The following is a 24,021-nucleotide window of genomic DNA, read 5'->3' as shown; positions in this document are numbered from 1 at the left end:
TCCTTGTACAGTGTACAACGAAATTTGAGCGCTACTCCCTTGGTGCAAACAATGTACAAAAGAATATATATAAAAAAAAAAAAAAAAAAACAATCAAGCATGCACTAAAAATTAAATAAAAAGTATATACACTTTTTATTTAATTTTTAGTGCATGCTTGATTGTTTTTTTTTTTTTATATATATATAACTTTTTTATATATAACTTGTCACATATAGTGGCAGTAGTGTGTCACTGAATTGACAGCTGCAAATCTGTAATCATAGTTAACAACTATGGAGAAGTTCTTGAAAAGAAAAAAAAAGATAAATAAAGTGATGGCAAACATTTTGTAGCAATACTTTCATTTACTTATATCTTCTCTGGAGTTTAAATACAACATATTATTTACATTTTATGATATTTAGACATGGTTTTATTATATTTATTTTATTCAAAATTTGATTCCACGTCACTCTCCCGGCAACCCCTCCCACACGCAGTGGCCACACAAACACATACACAGCAAACAGCGCACCTAAAGCAGACACTCCACACTCACTCCTACAACAACATGGTTTCATGTCATTTCACAATGTTCTGGTTTGTTTACGTGTAAGTAGATTAAATATGGTTACTGATCACAAATGAACTCAAGAGTCTTGAATCAGTTCTATTACATGTATGGGCCCCAGGCCTGCTCCTTCTGGGAAAGGTGGGCCCCAAGATCAAAAAGGTTCAGACCGACCCTCCAGAACACTTCTTCATTCTATCAATAACGTTGATGTGTTTCACCTGCAAAACACGCGGGTTACTAATGATAAACCAGCGCTGAACACGTCCTATCTCACGCAGTCATGCTACTGATCATCTCGACATGTATTACTGAAATATGTTTAGACCATGAATGAGCATGATTGTGCTCTAAAATATGTTGCTCCATCTCCCTTCGTGTTCCTCCACGTGATGCACTCACGTCAACCTCTCCAGTAGGATCTTTACTGTCGACTGCGGAGAGAAAGACACCCTGCGATTTATTTTTCATTCAGTGCAGTTTCTCACCAGCAGATGGCGGACACATACGTCCAGTCAACGGATTAGGTGTAGTGGGACGTCACGCTGAGACAACTGAAGATTCCATAAAATGGTTGTATTCAGCGAGTTTTTCTGGTGGCACTTCCCTCCACTACATCACTACTCACTCTTAAAAATGAAATCAAATAAAGCCAAAATTACATATTTTTACAAAACTGATGTTATAACAAATACGTTATTTATAATCCAATGTTATACCCCAGTATATATATATATATATATATATATATATATATATATATATATATATATATATATATATATATATATATATATATATATATATATATATATATATATACTGGGGTATAAGAGAGACAGGGCTAAAGACTTTGTCCTTTGTGATCAGTCGGTGTGGTATAAAGTGTTTTCATCTGTAGTTTTATTGAATTTATCTGAAACTGTCACCATGTATTGCTTTATTTACTGTTTTATCGGTGATTTCTATCGCTTCATCGTCATTCACCGCACTAAACATTAAATCGTTTCTGAGCGTTAACTCTGCAGTGACGTGATCTTCATTGCGTAGTCGCAGACCTGGCTTTTATTATGAAAGACTTGACCGGATCTTCGTGTCGTCACTTGCGCGAGCCTAGTAAGCAGCCGCCGCAGAGGCAGAATCGGCTCCGAAAACTGGAACTTAAAACTCTCCAACTGGGCATCAGAACTGGTCGCGCGGGCACATTTCGGAACGAACTGTGTTAGAGATACGGGCAACGACCGATTCCGATGTGTTGAACCGGCTGGGAACGTGTTCGTGAGTGTGCTTGGAAGAGTCACAGGTTGCTAACGGAGTTAGCTAGCGGCGTTGCGAGTCCGACCCGAGATCCGACTTCCACAAACCGACACACATTTTCCACCCGGCCGCCCGCCGTCCCGCCACCATGTCCGCTGAGTTTGGACTCTTCTCTAGCTGGCCGTCCGGAAGCATCGGCTGAGTCCCACTCCAGGTTCCCTCTTTCTCCGCGTCTGTGGGTCGTTTTGAAAAGTTGGACTTTGTCCTCCTCCATCCGTTCCACCAAGAGCCTCGGTTGACTCTTTTGACTAACTTGTTCTGCTGTGGAAGTTCGGCTCCTCCCGCCTGTGAACATGGATGCGGGGATAGAGAAGGAGTGCAGCGCGCTGGGAGGACTTTTCCAGCTCATCATGAACGACATGAAGGTAGGAGCACCCCGAATACCCGCGTTGTCATCGATGCTGTTACTGTTTCATCAGGTGATTCTCTCGGCAGGAGGCGTGTTGCTCAAGAGTACTCGCGGTAAATTGTTAGTTTGGCTCAGGGATGCAGATTTTGGTGATCAGGAATCGAACCTGAACACATCAAATGTCAGATTGTGTTGTTTCCATTTTCCGAAGGGTCGTCACTAACTTCTGTTGGGCCGCTATGACGTCACAAAATGGTAACCATGATCTTTCATTTGGACTCACACCGATGTGCACAATGGATACACATTAAGTTTAAAGCTCTACGCTTGTCTTTGTTCTGAACAAAGGATTCATCTTTTTGCAGTTTTGTCATTATTTCCCAAGCCTCCTCTATCTTCACCTGTCTCCATCATGTCCTCAGTCACCACACCATAAACCTCTCTGTTGTCTCCATCTCTCTTGTGCAAAGACCTATGTCTCTGCCGCTGCTGTCCGAACAAACAAGAGTGAAACTCTTTTGTGGCGCATGAATGTGACACTGAAAATGTTGACACTGGTGAGACTCATCTATTAACCAGGTCACACTTAGAATATAATTGTGATAACTAACGTCTGAATAGATAGAGGACACTCTGCAAATGTGTTTTAATTTAATGAGTCAGCGTTTCCAAGTCATGACTTTATCAGCATATTGACTGCACAACTGCTATTATTAATCTTTAAACTCTACTGAGTTCTCACAAACTTTATTTCTATGTGACTCACAAGTTTTGTGTCTGGCCAAGGAACCTGGTTCAGACGAGACACGTGGCTCTGTCGCTCGTCTAACAATGATCAAATATTTGTGATCATCATGTTTCAACAACCTGTGGGAAGATAGCGATGACAACATTGTTCAAATTTGTTGTTGGCTTGCATCACAACTCTTGTGGTGTGTGATCTGAGTGTGCGTGCGCACACACACGCCCCAACAATCTGATCTGACGGTTCTCACAATTGACCGGTTCCATTTAAGCGTAGAAGTGACTCGAACCAGTGTTGATCTCACACTTGAGTGATGTTGGCATGACAACCAAAATACTATTTTAGGTTGTTTCAGCGGAGACATGACACGCTTCCTTCCTTTTAGCTTTTTATCTTTTTGCCCAGTAAGTATGAGCAACCACTGGCAAGTGTGAGTGACACCACTGAAGACCCTCCTCCTTACACTAACTCAACTTCCACCTTGTCTTAATCAATCCATTCTTATTCTTCATCTGTCATTATTTCATCTACGCGCCGCAGGTTTTTAATCCAACCTTTCACGCACACACAGTTCACCCAATGTGGTGTCAGCTGAAACACCCATTTTTGGGCCAGTTCTTCAAGTGGACACCCCAATCTACAGCATCATCATGGTCACCATCTTTCTCGAGTTTTGTATTATTTCTCGCCCTTCATCAACATCTTCCTTTTTCTTCCATGGCTTCCTCTTTTTTTAATTTCTTCTTCATTTTGAAGTTATTTTGGGGCCTTGGAGATCTGCCCTGCTGACTCAGTCAGATGGCATCATGGCTCACAGAAAGACCAGTGTCGTTGAACAACTCAATCCTGCGTCTCGCATTGTATAGGACTCATGGGGGAATGAGAAGCGGAAAAGACCTCACAACCACCTCTCGTGTCGAGGAGTTCTGCATGAATATGGCGTAGGGATGGGCGATAACGATATATCGGCAAACACAATCTTCACGATGACAAATCTGCATCTCACAATGAATTCGATAAACACTGGCTCACTCGCTGCACGTGGCGAGACTATGACAGTGCGCCGCGCTCTGCAGCGTTTCACCACCGACACGGGCGTGTGACAGTTGTGGAGAATGGTTTTTCATCACACAAGACAAAGAACTGACAGTTTGTATAATGATTTGGAGAATACAATATGACTAAATGATCATTTATTCACATTATTTGTAATATTTCTTCAATAGCATCTAGGAAATGTGTCCAGAGTCCATAGTTAAAGCAAACTGTTAAGAGACATCAGGTACAGCAGACAGACGGCTCAATTTAACCCCTAAATAAAGCTGACAGAGCAGTTTGTCAGATACCAGCAGACGTGAAACATTGAATTTCTCGTCTCTACACTTAGTTAACTATTATATTTAAACATAAACAAATAATGATGTTGGATACAAACTCCACTAATACATTTCATCATAAAACAGTTTCAAGAGAGACTGTTGTGTATACAACACATGGAATAGAATGAACATTTATTTATTGTGATAATTGTCATTACAGCCGAAATTACAACATTTATCGCAATAACTTTTTTTGGCCATATCGCCCATAGAAATAAGAAATAACTAAATGACAGGAGCACATCCTTGTGGAACTTAAAGTGCATATCCCGCACAGGCATGTGAAGAGAGAGAGTAGGTTAAGATGGAGTGAGATTCACTTCTCATCAATATAAATGAGTGTTTTCATTGTTATTGATTCAGTACATGTCAAAATCCTCCCTCTGCTTCATTGTTTCTCAGTCAGATCGCTACTTGACTGGGTTCCGTCCTGGTTTCCCGTTCCTTTGGCTGCTTCTACTTCTATGCTGCCGTTGAACTGCAATCCACTTGTTAAGCAAGAGGCAACCTGGATTGAAAAGTGCCCCCAGCTTATGCTGATGTTGGTGATCCAGTCTGGACTCTCACTACAGCTCTCATGCCATGTCACTGCTGCACTCTGCAGTGTACTGGGGTCAGCCATGGTCCACATGTATCATCTCCTTTGAGTCTGCTATTTTTTTGTTAGGACACTTCAGTCAGCAATACTAACCATTGCAGACGCATGTTTACACGTAGATAATGGGGAAAGGAAGCTGCTGGTCTTAATGTTCCTGGCGCAAGACGACAAAAGATTGTCAGACAAACTATTGATCCGTCTCGTCCACATCAGCTGTGACATCGACTGTCTTCCTATCACAGCCTCCACAACCCTCACGCTATGCTCCCCCTCCTCCCTCAGATTCACTGGTCCACGAGGTTCCAATTTTCACTATTAGATTTATTCTCCTCGACTGTTTGAGGACAGTCCAGCGTCAGTTCACTTGAAGGCCTGATGTGCCGTACCTCCCTGCGACTTTGAAAACCTGTTAAGGTGAGGTCTGCTTGAGCGTCACAGGTGGATGGTAGAGTTTGATAAGTTGTGCAAGAGTCTGTACTTTGATAGAATGATAAACTGAACTGGAGCGTCATAAACCTGGTGAGTCATATCCTGCTGCTTCTCAAGAAGCCAACTAATGATCCGAGTGCCTGGCCACGTGAACCTTTATCACCACCTTGTTTCTGCCTGTTGTGATGCCAACCGACTACTCTGGAAAAGGTCTTGGAGTAGCTCTGAAGTCCTCCAGGCTGTGACACTGTGCCTTTGAAGTGACTGGACTAGTGTTACTTGTGACATATGCAAAGTCTGAAGTCACATGGCTGTCAACTGACTTCCTCTTCCCCATGGTAACACCTTCCTTGACAACCAACAATAAACAAATGAGGGAACTGACTGGCCTGCTGAGGCTGCTTTAGTGTCAGGTGTCTGGATAGCATCCAGTTTTGATGGAGATGCGATGAGACTTCTGGACAATGAACGGGTGACTTGAGTTGTTTCATGTCTGTACTCAAGGAGGCTCAGGATCATAGAAACAAATGTAAATCCAAATTATTTTGATCAGGCAATTCAAAGATCCCTGACATGTGAATAATTACTATGTAAATAAAGCTGGCCGACATGCACATGCAACTGACTTGAGCGCTGTTCAGAGGCTCCAATGTTGATAGACAGGTTTGGACTGGAGATGGACTGGCGTCGTCACAACAGACCATTAAATGGAACCTTTCTCCGTCTGTGTTTGAGAGAATCAGACTGTTCAAACACACCGTGAACAAGCGCGTCGTGTTTGAACAGTTGGAACCTCACTGCCCGCTCTCACGACGACACTTGCTCCCAAGCTGGCTGTTAAAGCAGTGATGGACTTGTGAAGGCTACTCTGAGGTCAAGAGACTCGTGTCAGGCTGAGTGTTTGTAATTCTTTTCTCAGGGTCCAGGTTTTGGATCATCTGACAACCAACTGTACTTCACCGCAACTCCACAGACGTGTTCTGACTGGTTTTCTCTTCGTTCATCCTCACTTCATTTTGTCTTTGACTCAATAATCAGGAAGTACATGACTCGTCATTCGTGGTCCTAACTGAGTGTGAGCGGATGACAGCAGGGACATTTAGCTGCAATAGAGGGAACACAACGCTCAGCTTGTGTGCACTGTTGTGTTGGCCTTTGTATGAGGTACCAACCTGTTGCTGACTCATCGTTTCTTATTTACATGTGGGGGCAGGCTTTAACAATGCAAATCAAGTATAGTTTTTAGTTAATAACACAAGAGCATTTTGCAGTTCAGAAAAAAATGTCAAAAATGCTTTGTTTATGTACTATTTTACTGAAGTTAAACATATTTCATGACACAGTGTGGTTTACATGAAGTCTACCTAGAGGCCAAAAATGGCCCCTGTGCCGTATTTGCCTGCTGCTGTTTGTTTTCTTCTATGTTCCGGTGATGCTGTCAGCCCCACAGTCTTAAGCTAATGTTTGCTTTTTACTTGTTAAATGAAGATACAAAACCATTACAACGGAACTGGGGTCGGAACTGTGTCACAAGTGCAAACGTTTGTGCACAGTGATGTGTACGACATCACAGGTACATGACTTGGTGTCAGGGATGGGTCAGTTGTTCCAACAGGTCCTCATTCAATGCTCTCTTCTTTTTTTTTTTAATTAATGGATAATTCCTCCGTCACAAGCCGTGTGAAACACAACATTCCGACCTCATGGAACGTTGACCTTTCTTCATTCTCGATGCAGTTGTGCTCGGAGGCGCAGAGTTGTCAGGAATAATTAACGATTTGGGTCGTGTCTGTACATATGGAGCCTAAATATTTAATTACCTATTCTATCAATCTGGATTTATTCTGGAGGGACCTTTGCCGTCCTTCTGGGCTGCCTATGAGTCACTCATGGGAACGTGAAGGCTCTCACTGGGTGACATACTGGCCTGACTTGGAACTCAGGGTGGGTGGTATATCCACAACAAATATGCTGGAACAACCCCAATTGAAACGATTCCCGGCTATAACGTAAGATGGACTTTCTCTTTCGGTCGTGCTAGTCCAACTGTTGTGTCACATGACCACTCGCGAGCTTTTTTCAATGACGTCGGTAGCTAAGTGTTTTTTCAGATCTTTGGTAGTGATGCAGTTAGCCAGCAGGCTTGGTTGTTTTTCCTCAGCTAGCTTTGTTGGCTAGCCAGTGTTCGACTCTGGAACCGTGGTGACACGTTTTGCTTTCATGACTGATCTTATTTTATCTTACTGCCAAACACTCTCTGTCCGCCCCACAGGCTGAGCCCAGAAGGAAGCACCTTCTTCGCCTACACCCCCTTTCCTCGGCACGTTTCCCTCCCAATTGACTCGGTGAATGAATAATTGACTGGTGTTTGGTCGACTAGGTCACTGAGACTAATGAAGGTCTGAGTTCAGCAGGCTCTCTTCTCTAGGTCAGTCGGGCATGTCGAGATTACGAGGTGGGATTAGATGGCCGACAGGTGACTCCAAGCGCTCGACTGTAATTGTAAACCGCCTGGAGGCTTGAATGACAGGATGAATAGAAGGACACTGAATGGAGGCATGATCTGCTAGAGACAGTTTCCATAACCTGGACACAACAATGAAGCCAGGACCTTCCAGACTTGTCTTGTGTTTGGTTCTGTTTTTTGAGTTTCATACCTGAAGATCAGATTTCACACTGCAAGTCTTGAAGCTACCAGAATCCTAGTTTGTTCCGACATCACAAGTCCTCCACAGTAAGGTGTGTCACCATGTGGCCAGAAGTTCATGCTACAGTATAGATAGATTCCCTTAACTGATTGTATTATCTAATTTGAACTTTGACGTAAAAATCGGAAGTGTTTGATGTATAAGTATACGTTGTGGGAGAAATGCTTGCATGAAGTGCGAACACGATGACGGTCCCTCCGCAAAGTAGCCATGCATGTAGCCAGGTAGTGAGCCGACTGAGGAACAAGGAAACAAAGGGTTTAATAACAATTATTTTAAGAACGGATATTTCCACCTTCTTATTCAATACAAATTTGATAATGAATTTGACAATGTGTTTCATAAACCTCTTCGTGCCGTTAAATGGAATAACACCATGAACATATTCATGTATGTTTCACATCTTCCAAATGTAGATTTTTGTTTAAGGAAGTGTACAGAAAGATGTATGTTTTTGTTGTAGGGGATGTGAGAACAATTCACAATGTAGTTTAAAAAGAGATGCAGGGAGTGCGATATACAAATCAGTAAACGTGGTTTCATTTTATTGATTTAGGATTGTATAATAAATTACAATATAATTACTGTTTCCTGGGCCAGGTGGGTTTCGAATAAACTCTCTTTCTATTGGTATGATGAACCGCTAGATAACGTAACATTCTCGTGTCCTCTCAGCCACCCCTGTGACAATGTTGTCAGTCTAGTTTACCGCAAAGTGAGCTCAGTGGACAAATATTCTGAAACTACATTGCCGCTTTAATAAGTAGCACATCCCTAATGATAGTGAAGAAAGTCATTGTGAGTGAAAAACATGACTGTGGGGCGCTTTAAATCGTAATTTACATGTTGTTACATGTAGGAGCTACATCCCATATCTTGACTAACTCCAACCTCAATATTTTTTCCGTGACATGCCGACTAATCTTTAATACTAAAGATTAGTCTTCTAACTAAAATTAAGTTGTTATGACTCACTTTCAAAAGTAACTATGCTGCACCACCTATCTGTTTGGCTTGTCTCCTCAGAGATAACACATTGTTACAGCTAGATGTACGTTGTTGGAAAACTTCCTTCCTGTTGGAAGTTTCCTACATTGAGAAGCCAAGCTGAATCCATCCATCTGGCTGCCCTCCACTCTGTCCACTGTGCTGCGGATGGATGTTCTTTATTGAAATTCTGGTCTCACAACATTGTGTGTGTAGAAATTGAGACAAAAAAAACACCAGATTGAGCATGTTTTTTGCTCGCTCTGGTAGCTGATGGAAGGGAAACCCAATTTTCCAATATAATGTTCCGGCTGATTGGAACGTCAATGACGTCACACCAGCAGTCTGATCGTATTTCGCCTCCTGAAGTCAGCTCTGGATTCTGGGGGCGAGCCTCGTGGGACTGCCAGTCCTCTCAGATTCTCTGTCTGGAATTCTTTGCTCCAAATCCACCACCAATGTGTTTTGTCTGCGAGCGGCTGTAACATTCCTGGCGAACCCAACACAGTCGGGCAGAATGTGGAGTTGGGGTGAGATGAGGCTGGAGGACATGAGAACACTGTCTCTGCGGTGTGCGGGAGTCTTCATTGGCTTTTGATCCTCATGTTCAACAATGCCCAGAGTCTGCTCTCCTCATCTCCTGTTTAAAACTGGTCGTGCTTCAGGAGGAGGAGTCCACGACCGGTGTGCTGCTTCATACCTCTAGTGTGCTTTGGTGAAGGTCGTGACCTGGCTCAGAAGAGAACACAGAGGCTTGTGTTTGATGTTCTTGTCTTTTATTCTGAACCAGAACTTAAAAGACGAGTCCCAGTTTGTCCCAGCAGAACATTAGGAGCAACACCCATCCCCCACTTGGTCACCTGCCCTGCTTCATCAAGGCGTTAAATCCTGCTGTTAGAGCATGGCCTCCTGCTGTGAGCCGGGTTGGCTAACAGCTTTAGCGACTGAGCTAAGAGGCTAACAACAAGGTGTCGAGGGTTAAACCGGGTTTAGCGTCTCTACAGCAGCAGGGACACAGGACAGATGAGAGAAAGTGGGACTTGGGGCTGAGTCCTCCCACTGCAGCACCAATGTCTGGATTCAACAAGCTGAAGTAGCAGCTGCGAGTAACCGGAGAAGGTGGTGACCTCTGATTACATCACCAATCTGATGCTCAGGTCCTTCCAGGTCCTGTCACAGAAGGATCACGTTTTTTCTTCTGGAATCTTTTGCCGCATGTGCAGGTCTCAGAGGAAGACCTCTCTAGAACCTGTGGGTCACCTTTTTCAAGGTCTTCCGTGACAGACCATGACCTTGTCCTATGGGATCAGCTCAAGTATCTCAATCAAATTTACTTCAGTAGCTCTAACAAATGAGCTCTAGTATCTCAGTTGTTGGATTCAGGAGCTACGGAATGTTCCGATGCCTCACTGAATCCCTCGGACACTGGAGAAATGTACTCCTGTCGACTGCTTGCTCCTCACCACCCAGTGAACCCATTCATGTGTCACAATTCCCAAAGAGATGTTGCCCTTGTGGGAATTCTCTGTAAACATAGTTGTCCCACAGCTAAGTCACTGTATTGAAAAGTGTTGCGTGTCTCCACAGGCCAGTTACCCCACATGGGAGGATTTTGTCACTAAAGGAGCCAAGTTACAGTCGCAACTCAGGTAAGTCAGAGACACAAAACCCAATCAAACACAGACCCACCTACACACAGTCAAACATGCTAACTCTGATGCAAACTGTCCAATAGACACACATCAAACAGGGATGCACACAATCCAGCACTGACTCAAACATTAGCACAATGACACGACGGACCAACTCAATTGTACACAGACACACAAACACAGTTCTACATGTATCAGACACCACTCGCACACAATTGTTCACAATGTTGCTAAATTGTGATTCATGTGCATGTGATTATAATCTTTGATCATCTTTGCCTAGTGGGACATAAAAGGTCACAAGACAGTAGTCCAGCACCTAAATTTGTTGCAATTGTCGACTTTGGTTGCTGCCTCATTATAATTGTGTTAGTGTGGTCATGTGATGCTGTTTGTTGTCTGCTGGTGTGTGTGGGTGCATGTGCTTGTTTCCGCTCGGATGCATGATTTAATAATTGTGCTGTCATTTATTCAGGACCACCATCTTGGTGACGGGGTCTTTCCTGGACGCCTTTCAGAAAGTAGCTGACATGGCGACTGGGACTCGAGGTAACACACGCACACACACGCACACACACACGCACACACGCAAGTTTATTATTAGGTGGTTTCTCATTGACTTTTATGCTTTCTCCACCCTCTCACCATGAACCTAACCATCCAAAACATGACTAAACATAACCAGGACTTTGAATGAAAACTTAAACCCAATTATTATGATTTTGAAGCCCTCATCCTCATATTGGATAGGACAGATATGCTTTAACACACACAAACACACACACACTTGTCTTCCTATCTTTGTGAGTACCGTCATTGACATACATTGACATAACCCTATCCCCAGCATCTCCCCAAACCTAACCATCTAAAACAAATGACTAAACTTAACCTTTACACTTAACCAAACTAAAACCCAGTTATAATAACCCAGCTATTTTGTAGTTTTAACCCTCAAAACCAAGTCTTGACAAAGTGAGGACTAGCCAAAATGTCCACACTCTATTGATTAAATACTTATACAGGATCTCACAAAGATAAAAGTACAAGTACACACACACCTTTGTTTTGCTATTTTTTGTGAGGACCTCTCATTGCCCAAACCCTTTCCCCAGCCTCTCACCCTTAACCATCCAAAACAAATACACACAAGGAACTAAGGAACCAAACTTGCACCCAATTTCTTTACTGTACTTTCACTGACATTTTAACCCTCGTAGCCTTGAGGACAGGCCAAAATGTCCTCACAAGAAGGTGACTTGTCAAGACTTGGTACTCACAAGTACTGCTAAACACACACACACGCACACACGCACACACGCACACACAAGTGTTCAGTAGTTTCAGTAGGTTTCTGCTGTGAAGACAAAAATAATGTCAGCTATTTCTGTTTGAACTGGAGAAGCTTGGTGAAGCTGCTCAGCTGCTGCTGCTGCCGTTATGTAACTCAGATGATGGTCGGAATTTGATGGAAATCCAGTAGAGTGCGTGAGTGTGTGTGCATGCGCGTGTGAATCACAGCCACTCCCTCGACAGTCCTGCTCCATCATGTTGGGCCCATAACACAGTCCCAGCACAGTTTATTGGGCTGCTAGCTGTGTAGCTGCAGGGTGCACACACCGCTGAGCGCTTGACATCACCTGAGGCTCGGAGACGCCGCCGGACGTCATGAGACGGACACACAGCAAACACTATTGCAGACGGACTACTGTTTGATTTCACGTGTAGAAGTTGGAATATCATGTTTGCGTACTTTGGTTTCTCTTCTCCTCACTCTTTTGAAGGCATAGGGCTGAGACTCTTTGAATTGAAAGTTCCACAACGTGATGGCCAGGTCAACACACTGTCTGACATGGTGAAACAAATGAGTTTAATTCTCATCTCTACAGCTGGTGTCTTACCTTGGCCGGCACAGAGGTCAGTGCTGACTGGGTTTACAGGTCTGGTTTGGCCTGACGTGGCCCCTCACTGCAGATAAGGCCGCTGCCATCTGTTAGCAGTTAGCTCGCTGTTAGCTTGCCTGCATGTTGACCAAGCACATTCCTCTGCTGTGTGTGTGTGCACCTGTGTAGTGTTTGCTCAACTGTCCCTGCCCCCACCATTTCTGCCCCTATCTCTGTGAGTGAGCGCGTGAGATGCTTAAGGCTAGCGATGCAGCTGACTGACAGATTCACACAAGTGAACTGAGATAAAAACAGGTACACAAATCGACATGAACACAGATACGCACACACAGCAAATGCTTTTGAAGCTGCTGAATGCTGAAGACCAGGCTCAGTTCACTTTGCTCCCTCATGACCCAAAATGTCAAAAGTTAACGTTTCACGATCGACACGAAGACTATAGTCAGATGCAATATACCTACCAAATTTGAAAATGAACATTTAACGCTACACATTTGCTATAACTTGCATATATTATTACATTTCTAATTACTATTTACGACACCACAGTCAGACGTGTTCGTAGACCTGTACACGCCGTATACTGACTGGACGACAAAACAGTGTGTGAATACTTAATTCGCAAAATAGTTGTTAGTAGCTGCCCTCATATTTGTTGCGGTGCAACTCGTTTGCTCCAGACTCCCAACGCACGACAAAGAAACAAGCTGATCAGAAGCAGAAATGAACACGAAAGTTGTCGCCGTCAGCCGTTCAGGTTCCTCATGGTGATGCCACATGACTGGTCTCTGCAGCCACCCGGGACCCGCTGACGTCGGTGGCATCATGGGGCTGCCAACACACACACACACACACACACACACACACACACACACACACACACACACACACATATCACAAGACGAGTGTTGACTCATTTCAACAGCGGCTGCCTCAGGTCGGCCGTGTTTGCAGAAAGAGTTCAGAGTTCAATAGCCGCCTTGCTTCATCCTGAACCCCACTCAGCGATACATTTTAGTCAATACCAGATCGACAAGTAGCAACATCACGTGGGACTTTCCTGGAATCAACCACAATAAATCACTTTCTCAACATCAATCAGAGTTTCTCCACTACAAGAACTATAACTCTTCCCAACTATGGTTCCAGCGTCTACTGCAGCGACCGCAGTAACTGACACACAAACAATCCTTCAGGGTTAGCTCGATGCTAACAGGTCAACACTTCGACAATGTTGACCTGGGACACATTTCTTGTGATGTGACAGGATTTAATCTCATCAGAAAACAGATGACATGTCGGTTTGTTTGTGCGGGAAAACATTTATGTTTTCCTCTCTGATCTGATCTGGTCTGGTCACATTTTTCTCTCTGAGCTCCATTAGGCATGTCTGAACACAGACGCTGCAGCCTCTGACACACACACGCTTGGTAAGACACACATGCTGTGTTGTGTTCTCCCTTCATCCCTGGTCCAGTCACATGACCATTGTTGACATTGTGGCCAGTGGAGAGGGGCCACTGACTGATCTGATCTGTAATCAGAACCAGAAGTCAGTGATGAAAGGTCCAGCAGCTTGTCTCTTGGATAACAATTTCTGAACCGGCAGCAGCATCAAAATAGTTGTGTTCCTGAGAGCTTTACCACAACTACACAACTTTTATCTCAGCCGTACTCGTCTCAATAGTAAAAGATTGCGTGGACAGGGAGAAGGAATGTTTCCTGTGTGAGCTGTCGTGACAACAGCACTTCATGTTTTCTGAAGCTGCTTCAGGGAGGGGCAGGCCAATAAAACACACACACACCTTGGCACACCTTAATGATTTAACCCTCGCTCCATTCTTCGATATTAGTGTGCCTGGATGCTCCACTGTCCCTGGTCTGTCAGCAGTCCGTCTTGACAGTTGCAGGGGGCAGGCAGGAGTTGTTGGCGGTCAGACAGAAGGGTGGATGGTGACAGAATTTGGAAATGATCTTGTGGGGTTTTAAATGTCCAATGAGAGCTGACTCACTCTTCTTTGTGATCAGAAATGCAAGGTGTCGACATCACTTCCTGTTGAGTCACTAGACTGAGCACACCTGGTGTGTTAATGTGTGTGTACATGGAATATTCCTGGTCCCAACCTCTGGTTTCACTTCATGACTGTGTTAGTATTCACCTGCAAATTGGCGACAGACAAGTTAAGATGCACAAATATTTGTTGTTACACGACATCCTCTCTGGCTCCCCTCTAATGCTTGTTTTGTGTCGTCAAGGTGCCACTAAAGAAATCGGCTCGGCACTGACCCGGATGTGTATGAGACACAGAAGCATCGAGTCCAAACTCAAGCTGTTCACCACGTAAGGCACACAACTTTTCCACTCTCCTTCCTCTCAGGCTTTTAGTTTCGGTTGCTGTCATGTGCAACTGGTGGCTCCTGTTGTACTCATGGTCGAACACACACATGTACACAGACACGCACACACAGGTGAAGGTGACGATTTCATGATGGTGACTGTGGGAACTAGTAAGTAAGAGTAATTACTGACGTTTGCGTCTTATTATTATGATAAATGAATGACTGTTTATTTTGATCCTCTGACATATCACAAACATTACAAAGATGTTACTCGACATGTTCTGTGGCCATTTACTATGGCTTCTTCATTGATCATACAATTTTGTCTATTTCTTCTTACATGATACAGAGATTGAAAAAGAGCTTCCTTTTGTTACATTTGTTTTCATTAGAAAAGCTCTCAGTCATTCACCTGATGCCAACATGCAAACACACATTCACATGGAAAAGTGTGGTGACTGTCTCAGGAACAAGAAGTCAGTCGAGCTGGACGTCTGTGATGGTCCTTGGTTCTTCTGGCTCAAAGTGACCTTGTGCTATGGTCACTGCCTGGTTGCTTTGTTCTCTTGGTTCTTGCTGGACTTGGGCCGGCACATGTGGCCTTGTTGGTCTAGTTGGTGTGTTCTGATGGTGCTCTTTGTCTCCACTCAGAGCACTGTCTGAGAGTCTCATCACGCCGCTAGAGCTGAAGATGGAGGAGTGGAAGAAAGTGGCCAGTCAGCTAGACAAGGACCACGCCAAAGGTGTGCCATCCGCTCTCACTCACTCACAGAGCGGCCGCCTCACAGGTGTCACGTGTCTCCTCAGAGTACAAGAAGGCTCGTGCTGAGATCAAGAAGAAGTCGTCTGACACCATCAAGCTGCAGAAGAAGGTGAAGAAAGGTGAGCAGACCCTCCCCGGCGCCGCAGAGTTTCTTCCATGACTATACCCAGACGCACAAACCCACTAATCCACCATAAGGTTTTGGATTTCATCACGCAGGAGACTCCTTCATACTGGTGTCTGACTGTTGGTCATAACCCTGAAGACCAGTGGTCCTGAGTTGCAATCTCGCAGAGGCTCATTGAACGCACCACTTGGCGTGTGTGTGATGCCTTACTCCAAATCTGGAAGAAAGTTTTTATTTATTTGAGGAATCCTGACAGGTACTCGGGGTTCTGTCATGTGATTAAGAGGATTGACACAACAGTGTCTCGGTCCATGTGTGATCATGTCTCAGCTGCAGGCGTGTGTCGAGTCTGGTCCCAGTCTGAGCTGCTGGGTCGAGGCTTGGTTCTGGTCGCCACAGAAACCTCAGCTGTGAAAGACTCACCTGGACCGCACCCTCACTCACAGACACGCCCGCTGTCTCCACGGCAACAGCTGCTCTCATCGTGTCCCGATTAGATTATGAAATCTCTCACGATACAAAAACGGCCTCCGTATGTGTAAACCGTGCTACATGAAGACCTTTGAGCCTGGAATACACACATCACATCAGCTATAGGAAAATGGACGACACGTGTTACACTGATGTACGTCTCAGAGTGAAATCAGTCAACTATAATTTTGTTTTCCGATTTTTGCTTTGTCCATAGTCTTTCTTCTTCTTATTATTAGTTTTTCTTCTTCTTATTATTAGTTTTTTTTTGTTATCCAGATAAAGAAATGAGAGAGTGAATCAAGGGGCCACACTTCCAGCCGGACCAGCGCACACACGCCCAGAGATACACAACATCCTATTGCATCCATATAATTACACACACACACACAGCTGGTTTCTAGAGAACGCCTTGTTACATTCAGCCTCAGTTTTCAAGAGCTCCCAGTTGTGTTTCCAGATTCCCTCTGTATTTGAAAGTGCAAACCCATGTCGAGCGCCAACGAGAGAACACACAAGAGATTTTCTCTACAGGCTTGTGTGTGTTGTCTTTACAGTTCAGCATCGGCATGCGTCACAGACTAAAATACTCACACACACACACACACGCACACACACGCACACACACACACACACCTACGCACTGGAGATGTCAGAGGCAGCCCAGTTTCACCACAGCACTCTGGCCCGAGGCGCGAAAGTGCTGCTGGTCAGGAATGCTCGGGAACGTGTTCTCAGCCAAAGAACGTCAAGAAAACAAGCGCTGCGTTGCGAGCTGTTGTGGCTATGAAACCATGTTGTGTGTTCAGAGGTTGTGAGTCCTTCACTTCTCATGTCCCGGTGTTATTGATGCCTGGTATCACATGTGCGCTGGTGTTACTCTGCCCCCTGCTGTTCTTCTCCAGCAGCAAAGTATACCTGACGCCTGCGTTCACATGACTACCCTCTCTGTTTCTGTAGGGAAGGACGAGGTCAGGGGTCAGCTGGACAGCGCCCTGCAGGACGTCAATGTGCGTTACGCTGTCCTGGAGGAAACGGAGAAGCGAGCTGTGTGCAGAGCCCTGGTGGAGGAGCGAGCTCGCTACTGCAGCTTTGTTAGCATGCTGAAGCCTGTGCTGGTCAGTCACCTCTGGAGCGCTCGCCAGGACGCCGCCGACACGGAAGTAACCGTGTGTGTCTGCCTAGGATCATGAGATCAACATGCTGGGAGAGGTGACCCACCTGCAGACCATCCTGGAAGATCTGACCACTCTGACTGCTGAGCCCAACAAGCTCCCTCCAGCCAGTGAACAAGTACACTCGTGCCTCAGTGACCTCTGACCTTCCACCACACTGCACCAGTGTTAACTGTGTTTGTGTGTTGTTGTTTTTTTCCCCTCTAAACTCAGGTGATCCTGGATCTGAAAGGTTCTGACTTCAGCTATCTCTATCAGACGCCGCCGGCTTCTCCCAGTAACACTCTGTCCAGGAAGAGCAGTGTCAGCAGGTGCTGCCCCGGCAACACAACCATTTGACATCACTTCATTTATTCATTCATGTGTTTTCTCAGTAACTACCAGTCCGGGTCGGTGCGACATGTTCCCTCTCTGGACTCTATAAGCTGCACAGTGGATGGTCTTCACATGCAGGTCAGTCATCTGTCCATCCCTCGCTCTCTCTCTCTCACACACACACACACACACACACACCTTCTCCAGAGTGACTGCTGTCAGTTCCACAAACCTGCTTCGGGAAGATAAACATGTTTTCTTGCTGAGTGGTGAGTGGGATTGTGTATTTGTGTAGCGTTGCTCCTCCCCCTTTCTGCTGATTGGCTGTGAGGAAAGTAGGCGATCCCTCAGCGAGGGGCACTCACCCTCGCGCCGCGGCCGCTCCGTCCACGCCACTGTCCACGTTCAGTGCCACCCACCGGGCCGGCGCATCAGCCGCAGAGACTGGACCACCGTGAGAAAACTCCTTCCTCCCTGAGTGGCGTCTTGTGTTTGAGATGTCTGTGCTCCATCTCACCTCAACGTCCCATCACCCGAATCACGTTACCTGTATTCCAGCCTTGGTCACTCCACGTCCCCGGGGCTTCCCCCCAGTGTCCCTCCTCACGTGTCGTATTCGTGTTAGTTTCATGTTGAACCAGCTAGTATCTTTGACATCAACATTTGATCACAGCAGAACTTGATAGGCAAAGTTCTCCTGGTATTCAGATGTGATCAGATGTTTTCATTGCTTCGATGAACCACCAGATCATCGTCCTGAATTTGAGGATTCAGTTGAAGGTGGGCTGTAAAGCAGATTAAGTCCAACACTCTTGTCCATTTCCTTACTATACATAAACCAAAATCTTGAGCTAATCTGACGCTAACCTGATGTTTTAGATGTTCTGCAGATTACTAATTTATCTGGATCCTTTGTTCCCCCAATATCCCCCTCTTAGTCCTGGACTGGATTAAATGTGTTCTGACTCTCATCCTGTGAACATTCAAAGAGCAGCGTCTTCATGTGTCAGAAGTCTTCAGTTGAAGGTTCTCTGACATCCGTTCATGTGTTCACTGCAGGATGGCATGGGCTCCACTGGTCAGATGGCAGCTGTGGCTACTGGAGAGAATGGTCAACTGCCTCTGCTACACCCCCCTTACACTCGCCCGGGAGAGAGAGTCCGCGCCATGTCCGCGTCCAGCAAGGTGATATAGCCACTGTCCACAAGAGGGCAGCAGAGGCTTTCTCTGCGAGATCTCAAGTGGAACCTGTGTGTGAGCGTGAGAGTAACCGATACCCCCCCCCTGCTCTCCACCGTAGTCGTGCTCGGCCCGTGAGCAGTTGGCGCTGACGTTGGGCTCCGATGCTCAGAGGAGCAGCAGAGATTCCCTTCACTGTTCCAGTGGCTACAGCACCCAGACCACCACCCCGTCCTGCTCTGAGGACACCATACACACTCACTGTGAGTCGTGCACACACACACACACACTTGTATTTTCATCCTTGTGGGGACATTGTGAGGTTTCTCATTGCCATAATATTTTCTCTAGCCTCTCACCCTAAACCCAACCATCCAAAACACATGGCTGACCTTAACCAGGACTCTGAAACCTAAATGTATTATATATAATGATCCAGTTATTTTGAAGTCTTCATCCTCAAATTGTGGCTTAACCTTGTGGGATCCAACCAAATGTCCCCACAAAGTCATGCAGTCCTCCCAAAGATTGTGTTTTATCAAGAATTGGTCTCCACAAAGTAGGATAAACAAGCCCCCACACACACATACCATGTAAACGCACATGCGCACACTCCCTGTGAGTACTCACTCCTCCTTCTCTTCCAGCTGGAAAGAGAGTTCCCGCTCTCTCTGGTAGGTTTCTGCTGAGTCTGCATGTCTCTTGAGCAACCTCCATTCATCCATTCATTTCCCTCATCAACATGTGTAATTCCTTCTAGAATGAAATCATTCACTTTTTCAAACTGCTTTATATTTGCACCCCATTATCCAATCAGATCTGCCCCTCAATCTGCCCGCCTTGATATTTATTCCTTCAACCGCTCATGTGGTCATGTGACACAGGGGTGCCCCTATTTTCTTCTTTTGAAATGACTGTTATGTGCGTCCTCAGACAGAGGTCACATGATCCTCTCCTTCTTGCTCCCTCCAGTGGACTACGAGTCGGTGTCCCTGCAGGGCGACGTGGACTCAGTGTCTCTCCATCAGCTGTCTTTGGGCTGCAGCCAGTCGGACCTGGACAAGTCATCCACTATTCCAAGGAACTCTGACCTGAGCCTGCAGTACCGCAGGTTTGCCCAGTCCAAGCGTCCGTCTTCCACCGTCAGCCTACTGGCCGAGCCTGAGCTGGGGGGCGCTTCGGTGCGCAACCTGGCCTCCCACACGGCCACCATTCGCCGCAAGCCGCTCACCAAGCCCGCCTACCGCAGGGGCACCATCAGTGGGGGTGTGCCCATCCCCATCAGCACGCCGCAGGTGCCCCTAAAAGTGGGCAACACTGGCAGCGAGGAGAACATGTTCATAGCCCCCTCTGGTGGAGGAGGGCTGGGCTACAGCAAACTCTGCACCTCCACACAAAGTCTCAGCGCGTTGCCGCCATCCACCTCTCCGTATTACCAGCTGGTCCCAGGGCACATGCCCATCCCGGTGTCCGTGCCTACCGTGCCCTCGCTGCCACCCACTGGGGCCACACAGAGACAGCAGCAGGAGCAACATCTGCAGCTGCAACATGAGCAACAGATGCAGTACCGGAGGCAGCAGCTGCAGCAGAGCAACCCACGTGTGGACCACCACCTTCTTCAGCGGCAGCAGAGCAACCCACGTGTGGACCACCACCTTCTTCAGCAGCAGCAGAGCAACCAACATCTGGACCACCACCTTCTTCAGCAGCAGCAGAGCATCCCACATCAGGACCACCACCACCACCTTCAGCAGCAGCAGAGCCACCCACATGTGTATCAGCGGCCGGATGATCTGAACCAGAAGCAGAAGCTCTTCCAGCCACAGCAGGTCCATCTTCAGTCTGGTACTGAAGCATTTCTCTCTGGTCATGTTCCCCAGCTGGATCCTCCTCCACCTTCTATCCAGGTCCCAGAGCCTGAGGTAGAGCAGCAGAGAGGAGAAGGTGACATGCTGACCCTCATCAGAAAGGTCAAGCTCAAGAGAACTGTGACGGACGACCGCTCTGCCCCTCTACTGCCCCCTGCTGCCAACCACCAGTGATGCTGGAGCTCCCCGGAGCACACAAAACACACACATTTTCACACCGTTGCTGGAACTTTTCTTTTGTTACATGCTGGCAAGGATCCTGCTTCTCATGTTCCGTTCTCATTTGTTGTGAATGTATCTTAGTTCTTTAGTCACATGACCCGACAGGACGGGGTCCCGGACACAGTGTGGACCATCGGCGTGTTAATTTGTCAACAATTGTTTTTTTTCCCTCAACAGATTTTCCCACTGTACTGTGCGTAGCAGTTATTTTTTAGGAAGTGACGCAGCGCGGGGGCCGGACCTGTGAGTGTCATAGCAGGCTATGAGGAGCAGCCGCCCTGCCGCCGCTGTCCAAATACAAACTCTGATCGTGAAGGTTTCTGCTGTACAAAAGACTTTCCAGGAACATCACGGTCAATGATGAGCCCTCAAGACTAGAGACTTTTATTTTGAAATATTTTCAGGTCGTTGTGTGCTGTCAATCATCTCTGCTGTTTTCAGTAAATCAGTCTTCTCGACCTGGTCTCCGGTCTGTTCGCTCACAGCAGGGTTCCCAAAAACATCTCAGAAACAGAGGTGCACGTGCCACCGGGTGCTTCTGGACCAGAATGTGGAGTGTTTAAATCGAATCCACGTCAGAGCTGCTGAGTCACACTGACCCGGATGACTGTCATCATGACTCAGGGGTTTGTGCTGAGCTGCAGTTCTTCTCTCCGTCACTAGAGGGGTTTTATTTTATTGACTTTCTCTAAAGTGACTCGACTCTGATCAGTCAAGGTGGCCGTTTTGTAAATCTAAACGAAATGCAACTTGTAAATGAGAACATTTCAGATTGTGTTTTGTTGTAATGCTACTATGAGTATGTGGAATTGGATCACTGGAGAAAAACATACAATAAGGCCCCTTTAGTCTGAATGTTGTCGTCCCTGTTATTGTCGCTAGATGGCGCCAATATACCAGAAAAGTGACAAGAACACGTGGACCTGCTCGGGTGGAGTCGGTGAGAGCGCGTCGGTAGTGAGGATGCGGATTCTCGGGTCTCCTCATGAGTGAAGGTTTAAAACCTCACAGTGAAGATGTGTCAGAGGCAGTGACTCGCCGTTTAATGCGGAGTTTGTGGACCTACTGTGGTCGTTCTCACCTACAGTTGACTCTGAATGGACTCTCGAGTGCGTCACACGCATGGTGCTTCTGTGTGGGGGAGCGTGGCCGCTTACATGTCATCCCGCGCCTGAGGTCGTGTTTGTGATGATCCCATAGATGTAACGTACCAGTCATGGAGACCGTTCGCGTGTGCACCTCCACTTTAATTCTGCTGCCTTTCAAAACACTCGAGCAGCAACACACAAGTTCACATGATATTACAACGGCAAAAGGAAAACGGTAACAGCAAGCAAAAAGCCTTTACCGCAAAAAACAGACATAGTGAGCCAAGAGCCTCTACACAGCATGACGTCAGTCTACTGCACCAACTGGACTCGGACGTCGCCTGCTCCTCTTGGTGCACAAGAGGTCTTTAGCCAGATGAACAGGCCGCTCAGGGTTCTTGTGGGTTGGACCCGGACAACCCGCCCTCCACCTGCACCAGCTTCCGGTGCGCGTTGCCAAGCGTCCGCTCCACCTCCATCAGCTTGAACCACTGGTGCTCGGGCCCAGCGGTGATGCTCTTGAGGTGCTGCAGCTGCCTCCACATGCCGCGCACCTCCAGCAGCTGCTTCTTCACGTTCATCAGCTCCCACTCGATCACGTCCAGCTTCCTCTTCTTGTCCACCACCTCCATCTGCTCCAGCATCTTTGCCGGACGCTTCCTGGCCTTTTCGTCGCTGACCGGGGGCCAAGCCCGGTGGTCGTGCTCCAGCTGCCTCAAACACTCATCCGCCTCTCTGCTCTGAGGGATGCTGTTGTAGAGCTTGCGTGCATACATGCCGGCGGCCTGCCGCAGCCGCTGCTCCTCAGCGCCCTCGTCCTTGATGTTGCTGACGGCGTTCTGCAGCCGCTGGATCTTGCGCAGCGTAGCCACCTCCACTTCCCGGCTGCAGAGCGACTTGTGGAGCCAGGCGATGGTGGACTCCTGGTGCTTGACCTTCAGCAGCAGGGCGTCCCGCTCCCTCTCCAGGGTGCGGACCTCGTCCGCGGTGTCGCAGGTGGATGGTGTCAGCGTGAGGTCCGACCCGGTGCGACGGTTAAACGTCGCGTCCATCGCAGAAAAGACTTCTGGATGTTTGGTCCGGTTGTGCACTACGGATTCATTTTATAACGTTGTCGCCCCAACCGTAGAGCGCAGACTTTAAAACCTGCTAATGATGTCATTGGACCTGGTGAGGTGCTGCCTTTGATCCAACTATTCAGCTGTGTGTTGACTCGGGATCAAAGGCCAACACCAGCATGTTTTTCTGTTCAAGTGAATCGACCCAAATCAGATCAGAACTGAACCTCCCACAGCAGAACTGTTGGCAAGGTTCCCTCACACTCAGATGAGAAGTGAGGCGTTCATCTACCAAACTCAGGCTTCAAGGTTCACGCCAAGGCTCTGGTTGGCAAGTTCACAAAGGGTTTGTTCTTGACTCTGCTTTTGGCCCAGCAGAAGGTCTTGTGAAAGAAACACTCCTAGATGACTCATCTTTATTGACCCTGCGAAGAACGACGCAGCACTTTCTCAGTCACACCCTCGCTCGTTCCTCTGCTCTGTCCTTCTCTTGTCAAGCTGAGATGGTGAGGGACCTAAGCTCTGGAGCTGGAAGCGCCTCAGACTGTGGCGTCTGAAAGTCAGTTTTGGCTGCAGAACGGCGACATGGAAACACAAACATTGTCAGGTCAACAGTAAATACTCGCATCCCTAGAATGTTCTCTAGTCTCACTCTCGGCGCTGTTTTCTCCCTACACGGTCTCCTCCAATGTTCACTATCCTAGGGTTTTCTCTTGACATGTTCTTTCCTCTGTAGTTCTCCTCATACGTTCAATCCTCTCATGATCACACACACACACACCTGAAGGCTTTCA

General features: G+C 46.8%; 1 protein-coding gene across 4 annotated transcripts; it reads left to right on the top strand.

The window, feature by feature from the left end:
* The first annotated feature begins 1,611 nt into the window (after window positions 1–1,611).
* Window positions 1,612–22,289, top strand: mtss1 (MTSS I-BAR domain containing 1). 4 transcript variants are annotated; one of them, XM_053867582.1, is made up of 16 exons: window positions 1,612–2,235; window positions 10,653–10,714; window positions 11,193–11,266; window positions 14,878–14,962; window positions 15,613–15,704; window positions 15,769–15,843; window positions 17,283–17,440; window positions 17,508–17,615; window positions 17,711–17,808; window positions 17,872–17,950; window positions 18,108–18,266; window positions 18,872–18,997; window positions 19,113–19,254; window positions 19,639–19,665; window positions 19,964–20,820; window positions 20,899–22,289. In XM_053867582.1, exons 1-16 carry the CDS (start codon window positions 2,164–2,166, stop codon window positions 21,031–21,033), a joined length of 2,349 nt encoding a protein of 782 aa, XP_053723557.1. In that variant the 5' UTR covers window positions 1,612–2,163; the 3' UTR covers window positions 21,034–22,289. The 4 variants fall into 4 exon arrangements, with proteins under 4 accessions (XP_053723557.1, XP_053723556.1, XP_053723558.1 ...); XM_053867584.1 differs by having other exon boundaries at window positions 2,146–2,235; window positions 19,964–22,289; XM_053867581.1 differs by lacking the exon at window positions 19,639–19,665 and having other exon boundaries at window positions 1,621–2,235; window positions 19,964–22,212.
* The last annotated feature ends 1,732 nt before the right edge of the window (window positions 22,290–24,021 follow it).

The sequence above is a fragment of the Synchiropus splendidus genome, chromosome 6 (assembly GCF_027744825.2).
Source record: "Synchiropus splendidus isolate RoL2022-P1 chromosome 6, RoL_Sspl_1.0, whole genome shotgun sequence".
Classification (NCBI taxonomy): domain Eukaryota; kingdom Metazoa; phylum Chordata; class Actinopteri; order Syngnathiformes; family Callionymidae; genus Synchiropus; species Synchiropus splendidus.
This window is presented reverse-complemented; position numbering and strand designations above follow the sequence as displayed.

What these genes read in the sequence shown, in the direction of transcription:
- mtss1 (XM_053867584.1), top strand. Translation starts at nt 2,164, where the DNA reads ATGGATGCGGGGATAGAGAAGGAGTGCAGCGCGCTGGGAGGACTTTTC. An exon ending in TCCCTCCAGCCAGTGAACAA is followed by an intron (nt 17,616 to 17,710) that starts GTACACTCGTGC and finishes CTCTAAACTCAG; the next exon opens with GTGATCCTGGATCTGAAAGG. An exon ending in GAGAGTTCCCGCTCTCTCTG is followed by an intron (nt 19,666 to 19,963) that starts GTAGGTTTCTGC and finishes TGCTCCCTCCAG; the next exon opens with TGGACTACGAGTCGGTGTCC.